Raw genomic sequence first — 12,316 nt, 5'->3', positions numbered from 1 at the left:
CATTGCCATAACCGTGCCCTGGTCTGACAGAAATGTGAGGGGTCACGTCACACAGCCTGTCTGTCTGACAGCAATCCTCCTAGAAGATACTGATACTGGCGAAGAACAATCAAGAGATTGCGCTTTACACGCAGTGGGACTCACTGGCCATGAGAGCGTCAGTCCCCGTTGGAGCGCAGAGCGTTTGGGCTCGGAGGGAGTCGCACTACCAACCTGTAGGACTGAAGAATAATGGAAAAGGAAGGACCAAGTTATAAACATATTTGTATTATTTTTCCTTTGTATACACGTGTTTTAAAGTGAGACCTTAGAGCTAGTGTATCCCTGAGGGTGCAGGGGACAGCAGGTCTTTGACCCGAGGACTCCACACGTCTCCACAGCAGGACGCACAGATGGACACCTCCAACGGCTCGGTGCAGAGGGTCAGTAGGTCCACATGACCCTCACTGGGAATATGTTTGTGTTTTAACAGCGGACACTGTATGTTTCCAAGACTAATTTCCTTTGGGACAATACAATCTGTTCTTCTCGTATATGTGTAAAGGCAACATAGAGAAATACAGCCGACGGCATTGATCGCTACCTTGTGGTGGAATAGTTTGCATATTGACGAGAACGTTTCAAAGTTTCAGCCAGACATCAGCATATAAATACTCTGGTGTAAAGTGTAATTAATAAATACTTTTGTTTTCTCGATTGGCCAAACACATCCAGTGTCACAGAGTTTTTGATGAAAAATCAAGCAAAGGGGGTACATGAAACATTGTACATATAACTCGGTTTAATTATTGCAATGAACCCTACTTAAAATAGACTTAGAAAACTTTTGAACCCAATCACCCTAAAAAGTACAGGTGGTATAACACACCAAATAGTAAGAAATTCTGGTAGTAGACCTATAATAATATTACACCAACTAGTAATAAAACATAATACACATACTAGTACAAGTGCTGGTAGTAATATAAACTCACTAGTACAAGTGCTGGTAGTATCATACACAAACTAGTACAAGTGCTGGTAGTATAATACACTAACTAGTACAAGGACTGGTAGTATAATACACTAACTAGTACAAGGGCTGGTAGTATATTACACTAACTAGAAGTACTGGTAGCATACACCAACTAGAAAAAGTACTGCTAGTATAATACGCTAACTAGTTACAAGGACTGGTAGTTTAGAACACTAACTAGTACAAGGGATGGTTTTATAACAAACCAACTCGTATCAGAACTGGTAGTTGTAGTGGGCTAATACAACATTATACAATACCTAGAACTGAACATCTTCCTTCTATAGCAACATTTTGTTGTACATTGCTGCCATTTTTTTTCTTTCACTCTTCATGAGGCAGAATCTGACATGGACCCTGGACTCAGCTGGCTTTTGTTGGTTTATAAACACACACACACACACACATACGCATGCATACAGACAAACACGCATGCATGCACGCACGCACACACACACACACACACACACACACACACACACACACACACACACACACATACAGACACACACACGCATACACACACAGACACACACACACAGACACAGACACACACACACACACACACACACACACACACACACACACACACACAATTAAAAAAGTTCAATATGCAATAAAATGCTAGACTACATCAGCACTGTTAGCACAATGTTAATCTAATGTAATACATTAAATTACATTGTACATATTCTTAAGCTGTGTCAGTGGATGTGAGCCAAAGTGCAAAGTACTGCCACTTAGATCTCTTCAGCTAAAGACTTTCCCATTTAACCAACAGCATAACATTTTCAAAACATTGAGTTTATGTGTGGGTGTGTGGGTGTTTGTGTGAGTGTGTGTGTGCGTGTGTGTGTGTGTGTTTGTGCGTGTGTGCATGCGTGTGCGTTCTCTCTCCAGGACACTGAGCTGTTCTCCAGTAGGGAGGAGGACAGCAGTCTGTACTTCACCTACAGTGGAGGACGCAATTACCTGGAGGTGAAGGACCTGCACTACGAGGTAACTGCAGGTCACATCCTCCTATCACCACGGCTGATTACCCTCCTTAACTCACATCTAATGGGCTCAATTTATACCCACACCTCTGCCACTCCCTGTTAACCTTTATACAGTAGGTGCTTTCACACGATGGTGAGCCCAGGGCTAAGAGATGGTGTACCGCTGGACTGAAATAGTGATCACACAACATTGTTTGTGGACTAGCACCAACGTTAGCCTGGGGCTTGCTGGTGGTGAGCACCGACTGTTCCAGGCTCCAAACATCTAAAAATGACTTCAAGCCAAACAGTCATCGTGAAAGAGGAGCAGGGCACTTAACCCTAACCCTAACCCTAACCCTAACCCTAACCTGGGCCAGCAGTAACCTGGGAACCTCAAGTTAGAACTGGTCTATCCTAGCCTGGGGCTAACGTAAAGCTAGTGCTAAGCAGTGAACATTGTATAAGCCCCTTATGCGTGTGTATCTGTGTCTCCAGATAGACACAGCAGCACAGATCCCGTGGTACGAGCATCTGGCCGAGTTCAAGAACCCGTGGGGGAAGAAGGGGGAGAAGCAGACGGCCATCAGTAACCTCAACCTGCGCGTGCACAGCGGTCAGATGCTGGCTGTCATTGGGAGCTCAGGTAACCACACATTAACACACACACACACACACACACACACACACACACACACACACACACACACACACACACACACACACACACTCACACTGGGGCACAAGCTGCCACTGACACACACACACTGACACGCACACACTCACACTGGTGAAAAAACTCAATACTGACACACACACACACACACAAGCACACACACTTACACTGGTGCACAAACTCAAACTGACACACACACTGACACTTACACACTCACAATGGTGCACAAACTCACACTGACACACACTGACACTTACACACTCACACTGGTGCACAAACTCACACTGACACACACACTGACACGCAGACACACACAAACAAACACAAGAAGGAGACTTCTCCTTGAGTGTGACTTGGTTGGACACATCAGACCAGCTCAAGGCAAAGGTTAAGAGACAAGTGTTCTTCTCTGAAGGGATCCTTTCCAAAGTGTTAGAATATAATGTGAACCTGCCAGTGGCAAGAACCAGCACTTGAAGAAGAAATTTGTCCAGTAAGCCCTAGCTGATTGGAACATAGAGTTCAGATGGAAGAACACAAAAGGTTTCCTTTAAATGCAAAAACTGTTTGATTTAAATAACAAGTTAAGGATTAAAGGAGAAATCCAGCATTAAATGAAGTGATGGGAGATGGGAATGGTGAGGTCCAACGGGTGGAAGAACGGAAGAGAGCCTGCATTCTGGGATAACCTACTACGGTAGTGGAGAATGTTTTAGTGTGCACTGAAAATGATGTAACACACACTTACACATATCCACAAACACACATACATACAGAAAAGTTGAATGATATGTGAAAATGGGAAATAGTCCAATTTCTTTTCTCTCTGTGTGTTCCCTCCCCCAGGGTGTGGCAAGACGTCTCTCCTGGACATCATCACGTGCCGGGACGAGGGGGGCAAGGTGAGGCACGGCCAGGTGCTGATCAACGGCAAGCCCAGCACACCCCAGCTGGTGAGGAGGAGCATCGCCCACGTGCGTCAGGACGACCGCCTGCTGCCCCACCTCACCGTCAGGGAGACGCTGGCCTTCGTGGCCAGACTCAGGCTGCCCACGCACTTCAGCCAGGCACAGAGGGACCAGAGGGTAAGCACACCGGGGGGGAGGAGGAGGAGGAGGACAGAGGAGGAGGAGGAGGAGGATAGAGGAGGAGGAGGAGGAGGATAGAGGAGGTCTAGTGGAGGAGGAGGAGGAGGAGGAGGAGGACAGAGGAGGAGGAGGAGGATAGAGGAGGAGGAGGAGGATAGAGGAGGAGGAGGAGGATAGAGGAGGTCTAGTGGAGGAGGAGGAGGAGGAGGAGGAGGAGGAGGAGGACAGAGGAGGAGGAGGAGGATAGAGGAGGAGGAGGAGGATAGAGGAGGTCTAGTGGAGGAGGAGGAGGAGGAGGAGGATAGAGGAGGTCTAGTGGAGGAGGAGGAGGAGGAGGAGGAGGAGGAGGAGGAGGAGGAGGACAGAGGAGGAGGAGGAGGATAGAGGAGGAGGAGGAGGATAGAGGAGGTCTAGTGGAGGAGGAGGAGGAGGAGGAGGAGGATAGAGGAGGTCTAGTGGAGGAGGAGGAGGAGGAGGAGGACAGAGGAGGTCTAGTGGAGGAGGAGGAGGAGGAGGACAGAGGAGGTGGTTTGTCTCTGAGCCCAAATGACAGAATACATCTATAATAAATATACATGACGATAATTATGAACATTTGATGGATACAGTGTAGTACTCAGAAGAGGGTGTATCTAGTAGATAATCTAGAGAAGTTAATCCAGTATTTGTTTAAAGATTTGATATTAGATCCTATTTTATTCATTTACTGGGAAACTGAAGATCCCCTTTTCCTTTTGTTTGTTCAGAGAACACCGAGTGATTTTAAGATGCCAGTCATTTCCATCACACATCGACCTACTAAAGTAATCTCATTGAAATGCATTGGCCTTATCAATATATTAGTATTCCAAGGTTTAAACTTATATCATAGCCTTGTCTAGATGTGCACATGTAAGGTGAGGTCACCTTTTCTAGAATTCACACCCGCCCATTTGAAATTGACTGGTATGTAAATATAAATATATATATGGGTGTAATCACTTCAGGCCATCTTCTGTCCAAGGTTGACGATGTCATCGCCGAGCTGCGGTTGCGACAGTGTGCCCACACCAGGGTGGGCAACAGCTTCGTGAGGGGGGTCTCGGGGGGCGAGCGGAGGAGGGTCAGCATAGCTGTGCAGCTGCTGTGGAACCCTGGTGAGAGAAACATTCAAACATCCATTGAGATAGGTTGATCTGTTTTTCTACGACTGTGCAGTACGTTGTGCTTCAGCACCAAATGACCGATGGATATAGATTACTGGGGGGCCCATTGGCCTGAACCCCTAACTGGGACAGAGTTTTTACCCCTAGCCCTCCAAACTTTAAATAAACACAATTTTAACTCATCAAACTTTACTGGCAATAAATGCACCATGCACTTCACTATCCTGTTTAACATGTGTTGAACTGCCCTTTACTAACCTGGTTTTGCACTGTTCTTACATTTGCTGTGTTCCTCCTTTACTTTGCCACCACCCTAGCTGTGTGGAAATGAAAGAAACCTGAGCCTGAGTGTCCTCTCTGGGATCTGAAGCCCTGTGATGTTCTCCCCTCCCATCAGGCATCCTGATCCTGGACGAGCCCACCTCTGGCCTGGACAGCTTCACCGCCCACAACCTGGTGCTCACCTTGTCCCGCCTGGCCCGGGGGAACCGGCTGGTGCTGCTGTCAGTCCACCAGCCCCGCTCGGACATCTTCCAGCTCTTCGACCTGGTGGTGCTACTGTCGTCGGGCTCGGCCGCGTACTGCGGGGCGGCCCGGGACATGGTACCCTACTTCACCGCCCTGGGACACCCCTGCCCCCGCTACTGCAACCCATCAGACTTCTACGGTAAGAGAGAGGGAGAGGAGTGAGGGGAGAAGGGGGGAGGGCAAGGAGGGGAGGGAGACGAGAGGAGGGAGGGGAGGGAGAGGAAAGGAGGAAGGGGAGGGCAAGAAGGGGAGGGAGAGGAGGAAGGGGAGGAGGGGGGGAGGGCAGGGGGGAGGGAGAGGAGAAAGGGGAGGAGTGGGAGGACAGGAGGGGTGTGAGAGGAGAGGAGGTAGGGAAGGGAGGGGAGGAGGGGGGAGGGAGAGGACGAGTGGGCAGGGAGAGGAAAAAGGGGAGGAGAGGGGAAGGAGGCAGATCGGAAGGAGGGGAGGAGAGAGGCTGGAGAGAATGGGAGGGGGAGGAGGAAGAGGGGATGGGCCAAGAGGAGGAGGAAGGAGAGGAGGAGGGAGGGGGAGGGGAAATAGTAGAGGGGGAGGAGGAGGAGGGGAGGGAGGAGAGAAGGAGGAAGGACAGTGTGAGGGAGGGGAACGAGGAAAAATATAGAAAGTGAGCAAAGAGAAGAGAAAGACATGGACGCCACAGTGTCCATAGTTCCAAAACACAGGACACATCACATGAATATTATTCCCGTGTGTGTGTGTGTGTGTGTGTGTGTGTGTGTGTGTGCGTTTGTGTTGTGTGTAGTGGATCTGATCAGCATCGATCGCCGCAGCCCCGACCAGGAGGCACGCTGTGTGGAGCGGGCCAGGACCCTGGCCCTGCAGTTCCAAGAGAAGGTCCAGGCCTCTGAGGACTACATGTGGAGCCCTTCTGCAGCGGCCAGCACCAGGTGGGCTAGGGGGGTGGAGCCAGCACCAGGTGGGCTAGGGGGGCGGAGCCAGCCCCAGGTGGGCTAGGGGGGTGGAGCCAGCCCCAGGTAGGGGGGTGGAGCCAGCACCAGTTTGGCTAGGGGGGCGGAGCCAGCCCCAGGTAGGGGGGTGGAGCCAGCACCAGGTGGGATAGGGGGGTGGAGCCAGCCCCAGGTAGGGGGTTGGAGCCAGCACCAGGTGGGCTAGGGGGGTGGAGCCAGCCCCAGGTGGGGGGATGAAGGGCATTCAGCTGGCCTTGTGAGATCATCCTGATCTCAGAGCGGCCATTGGTTAACAACTCTGATTTTATTTAGATGGTTACTGTTGCGCTCCTCATTTACACTTGTTTAATGTAATGTGTTTATGATCTCCTTAAGTCCTCTCCTCCTCTCCAGCTCCCTGCCGGTCGTTGCAAGAGATGGAACAGAGGTCGTCACCGTCGGCAAGCAGAGAGACCACCTGCCCGGCAGACTGCATCAGTTCACTGTGCTGATCAGGCAGGCTGAACACACACACACACGCACATGCACACGCACACAAAGGCCACCCGCAAAGACCACACAGGCACACTCACAGACCGCCCCCCCCCCCCCCCCCCACACACACACACACACACACACGCACACATACACACACACACACACACACGGTCACAGACACACACACACGCACATGCAAACGCACACACACATGCACACAGGCATTAACACCGTCTTTCTCCCATCCACAGACGCCACATGTACAATGACTTCCGAGACCTGGTCACCCTATTGGTTCACGGCTTGGAGGCCCTGCTCATGTCCCTGCTGGTTGGTTGTCTCTACTATGGGTTGGGGCCAGAGCGCCTGTCCATCCAGGACACCGTGGCCCTCCTCTACATGATCGGAGCTCTCACCCCATTCGCTGTGGTGCTGGACGTCATAGCCAAATGTGAGCCAATAGGAACACTGGGACCTAGAGCCCACCAATGGGAGACCACCATTAAATCATAGTGTATGTTTAGGCTAGAAGGAAGCTGTCAGGCTTGGAATCCCCAAATGAAAAGAGAATAGAGAAGCATTTAGCAAGAAGCATTGATGGCCATGGAATAAAAGAAGAGGATCTAATCTCACAATTCACGTATAAGACCCCCTTTTCACCTGGCCTTTATACGTGTTTTGGGAAATCAGATATGAAGCCGGCACCCAAGACGACGTGTGACATGTTAGACATGTTAGCTTTCTGACAGACACATGGTAATAGTGGGTTAGAGGGGGTGTTGGGAATAGAGGTGATAGATGGCAGTGATCAGATGAAAGATGAGATCATTTGAACATTGGCCCTGATATTTTGATCAGTCATGTGGAGCCATAATCAGAGTCCACTGAAGTCCAGCCAACAGCATGAAACTCGTTCTGAGTTCAAGGTCAAGTTTCCAAATCAAAGTCATAAAGAAATCGGCTCCAATGTCACAGGCTAACAAATCTTATCCGGCTGTAAATCAATAACTTTTATGATTGACTTTTACTATTAATCATTTTTATTCATTTGTTTTACCTTACCCATCATGTCTATTTTCACTCAGGTCACACAGAGAGAGCCATGCTTTATCATGAGTTAGAGGACGGGCTGTACTCTGTCACCTCTTACTTCTTCGCCAAGGTAAGATCACCTAGTGGTAAGACACAAACTATTTAAAGACACTAACTAGTGGTAAGACACAAACTATTTAAAGACACTAACTAGTGGAAAGACACAAACTAGTGGTAAGACACTAACAAGTCACAAACTAGTGGTAAGACACAAACTAGTGGTAAAACACCATCTAGTTGTTAAACACATACTAGTGGTAAAACACCAGCCGGTGGTAAAAAAAAAACATCCAGGTCTGTCCACCAGGGGGCAGTATTGATCCGCTAGATGGACAACTCATAACCAATGCAACTGACCTCCATCCCAATCGGTCTGTTTTGCTTCAAATATTACACGGCTGTTTAAATGCATACGTTTACAGTAGGCAGCTTCTAAGCAGTGTAAACATTCTAAAAGATCACATCTGGTATTTGCAGATCAGATACTGGCATTGTTTGAATGTGGCTCTAGATCTAGATGTGATCTGTATCTGATCTCAGGCCCGCACAATGAAAATCAGCCGTTGACATAAATTTGTCATTCATTTGAAAGCCTATCTTTCTCTCTCCATACCGACCTGTTGCTATGGAGGCTGCTGTGTTCAGTCCAGGATAGTGAACTGCAGTTTGCTATGGAGTTTCTTTAGTTTATTGATTTTTTTTTGTATTTATACATTCTATGATCACTTTCATTTCTATAGTTTAGTCTCTGTATTGTCCTAATGAAGCCTGTGTCCCTTGTTTTAACTGTTTAAACTCTATAGTTCTGTCTCTGTGTTGTCCTAATGAAGCCTGGGTCTCTATAGTTTTAATCTATATTGTTGTGTCTCTGTATGCTCCTATGAAGCCGGTGTCCCTTGTTTTAATCTCTGTCGTTGTGTCACTGTATGGTCCTCATAACGTCTGCCTCCCTCCAGGTGCTGGGCGAGCTCCCGGAGCACTGTGCCTTCACGCTGGTCTACGGCCTGCCCATCTACTGGCTGGCCGGGCTCAACGCGGCCCCCGACCGCTTCCTGCTCAGCTTCCTGCTAGTGTGGCTCATGGTGTACTGCAGCCGCTGCATGGCGCTGTTCGTGGCCGCGGCGCTGCCCACCCTGCAGACCTCCGCCTTCATGGGCAACGCCTTCTTCACCATCTTCTACCTCACCGGGGGCTTCGTCATCAACCTGGAGAACATGTGGCTCGGTAAGGGGTGGGGGGCAGAGGTCTTCTCACTCTCACTCAGCGTCTCCTCCTCCTCCTCTTCCTCCCACTAAGCGTCTCCTCCGCATCCTCTTCCTCCTACCGTCTTCCACCTCCTTCTCTTCTCTTCTCTCCTTCTTCAACTCTGTGTTGGTGATGATCACAGGAGTTGGAGAACAGAAAAGGGAGAAAAGATCAAGGGGGCTAGGGAGAGAGAGAGAGAGAAAGAGAGGGAGAGCGAGAGAGCGAGAGAGCTAGAGAGCGAAAAAGAGCAAGAGAGAGAGAAAGAGAGAGAGCAAGAGAATCAGAATCTCACTCTTTGTTTACCCTGTGTGTTTATACATACATCATATGCAGCATGACTGCTAGGCTTTCCATCCCACAACAAGACTAATAACAACCAACAAACATTAAAATGATAACAAAATAGGTTACGGTAACCAAGCAAAGGTTGCCATGGAGTGGCAGACAGAGGACAGGCAGAAGAAGGACAATCAGTGTGGACACAGTCGTGACATATTAATAATATTGACTGAAGAAAGCAGCAGAAACATACTTATTTGTGTAGCACCTTCCAAAAGAAACACACACACAAAGATTGATCAAACAATCAAAAATGTACATGAAGACCTCAAATCATGACTGTGTGCGTGTGTTACCAGGGGCCTCGTGGCTGTCTCATGCCTCCTTCATGCGCTGGGGCTTTCAGGGCATGCTGCTGGTGCAGTTTGAAGGAAATATGTACCCCGTCTCCCTCGGCAACTTCTCCCTCAACATCGACGGCATTTACGTGAGTGGGACCGCAGGCCAACACCGGTTACCTTACAGCACTAGTCAGGGTTAACACTTAGTACCAGCCTAATCAGTTCATATCTTCTTAACTATTTAATGATGCTTAAAAAGGTAAATGAGGATAAAATGTAATAGAACGAGAATACAATGTGTGAAAATACAAAATCCTTACAAAAGAAAGGTGCTTGTGACTGATGATCAGGTGGTGGAGGCCATGAACATGAACCAGTACCCCCTGTACGCCTGCTACCTGGTGCTGCTGGCCGTCTGTCTGGCCTTCATCCTCCTCTACTACCTGTCACTCAGATTCATCAAGCAGAAGTCAACGCAGGACTGGTGAAGGATCAACAAACAGCATGTCACTAGTCTGGTTCAACATTGCACTTATTCATTTTATTTTATTAATTTAATAAGGAAACAATGTCAGAAACAAAACTCGATTTTGATGCGTAGGACAATTTTATCTTTTTTTTTTCTTTCGGATAGACCAAAATGTGTGTAATTTTCTTTTGAACTACACTTATCTGTATCTTTTTTGGTTATTGTCAATTAATGAAACTCATTCAACTTATTTCGCACTCTTGCAATGCATTTCAAGTTCAAATCAGATCACAGGTTCCATCAGCGTTGGCTGCAGTACCGCTGTCAACCGCTGGGTGTCAGCAGAGTACTGCTGCTGGTTAAGGCTATCAGTGTCATTTAGAGATTGAGGGCCCTATCTTGCATCCGGCGCAATTGACTTTCTACACTGACGCATGTGTCGTTGCTAGTTTGCAACTGGCGCAGAGCGTTCTTTTCCCTCCACCGCCACGCGTCGGTAAATTAGGGAATGATCTTGCGCCCCAAGGGGTGGTTCGGCGAAAGGAGGATGCGTGTTCTGGCGCAAACGTTCCCTGGTGCTATTTTGCAGTTTCAGAAAACAATTGCGCCACCAACCAGGAAATACCTGGTTTAAAGTCAGTGGTTCGTTGTTCAGATGCTATTTTAAAGGCGCATGCATAATGTTGCTTGTGCATCTCGCGCATACATTTTGCTTCTCTCATCTACTTAGCCACACATTCTTGGTAATTTTTTTGGGAAAGAACAGCTGATACAGCGGTAATAAGTTGTACTTTTAAATCAATGCATCTGCAAACACCGTACAGCAAACACGTACTTTCTTGACACAGACATCGTGTACGAGTCCATAACTTTTAGGATTGATGAGTATTTGATCGTGAGAAAACATTGTTTTACCGCGAGTGAGTGTTTAAAAGAATGAATGAATGCGGGCCCGCGTGTGTGTAAAATAATTAATGAATGCGCGCGTGTGTGCGTCCATCTGTTTAAACACACGCAAACTAAACACATAACGCATAATACAGTCCATGGCAATGTATATCAACGGGTGACACATGCATATTAGGAACATAAGTCGATAACGATAATGCATACAATACTGGTAAGAAACGATGTTTGTTAATGTATTGCGTATATCATTAAATAGAACCACATGCAGTTACCGCATATCATGTGTGTTCAGTTTTCTTTGCCAAAATTTATTTGAGGACTCAGTATTTCTGAAGTTGTGGATGAAAACACTATTCCATGTGTGAATTAGGCCATATTATTTGGCCATAAACTGAGCCATTTGAAGGTTGAAATTCATGTGGTCATGCATCTGTCTCATCGGGGACTGCAAACGCGCTGTCAAAATATCAACTCGTAAGATTCAAATGTACTCATGGCTCTTAAAGGGGATGGGAGATGGCACTCTCATTGGTTTATTGCACGTTATGCCCAAACCACACCTACGGGTAATTAGGCTACTTCAGAGCAACCCTTTTTGGATTTGCGCCGGGCGCAAGAGTCATTTATGCGCCGGTAAAATAGCAACATCGCCATAGAACTGCCCACAAAGCTACTTGCGCTTGGCGCTTCTCACTTGCGTTTCAGACCGATAAAATAGGGCTCTGAGTCTCTTGTTGTCTTAGCAAGTGATTAGGGTTTGGAAGGTATCCATCTGTGGCTTTAGCTTGTACCATTTTCAATCCTTTTTTTCTCCTAAAGGCTTAATCTTTTTATTTTCGTATCTATAAGGTTATTAAGCTTAACAATGTGTGCCAGCATGGAGAGCAAGCGAAGCCGAGCAGAGATTTCTGAAGTCACACTTAGCAGAAGGAGCTTGTGTTTGTGGCGACTTCATAGATTGCAGATTATGTAACCGTTTGTTTTTCCCCCAGTTGCGGAATACATCTGTATAGTAAAAACATAACATCCACCTTCTCCAATGTCCCAGTTAATTTTTCTTCTACACTACAGCGTGTAGGAATGATCATATACATCCAATCATACAGTTTTTCTTTATTTTTAATGATCACATTAGAAGGAACAGAAAAA

At 47.5% G+C, this 12,316-nt stretch overlaps 1 protein-coding gene across 1 annotated transcript; it reads left to right on the top strand.

Annotated features, from left to right (window-relative positions):
• Nucleotides 1-392: 392 nt before the first annotated feature.
• On the top strand, nucleotides 393-10,277 carry abcg8 (ATP-binding cassette, sub-family G (WHITE), member 8; the record flags this gene model as incomplete). The annotated part of the gene is made up of 13 exons (XM_079728738.1): nucleotides 393-422; nucleotides 1,916-2,014; nucleotides 2,491-2,638; nucleotides 3,515-3,753; nucleotides 4,760-4,892; nucleotides 5,299-5,568; nucleotides 6,190-6,334; nucleotides 6,749-6,850; nucleotides 7,084-7,283; nucleotides 7,918-7,994; nucleotides 8,881-9,148; nucleotides 9,808-9,935; nucleotides 10,140-10,277. 13 exons carry the CDS (start codon nucleotides 393-395, stop codon nucleotides 10,275-10,277), a joined length of 1,977 nt encoding a protein of 658 aa, XP_079584864.1.
• Nucleotides 10,278-12,316: the final 2,039 nt, after the last annotated feature.

The sequence above is a fragment of the Pollachius pollachius genome (assembly GCF_949987615.1).
Source record: "Pollachius pollachius genome assembly, chromosome: 2".
Classification (NCBI taxonomy): domain Eukaryota; kingdom Metazoa; phylum Chordata; class Actinopteri; order Gadiformes; family Gadidae; genus Pollachius; species Pollachius pollachius.
This window is presented reverse-complemented; position numbering and strand designations above follow the sequence as displayed.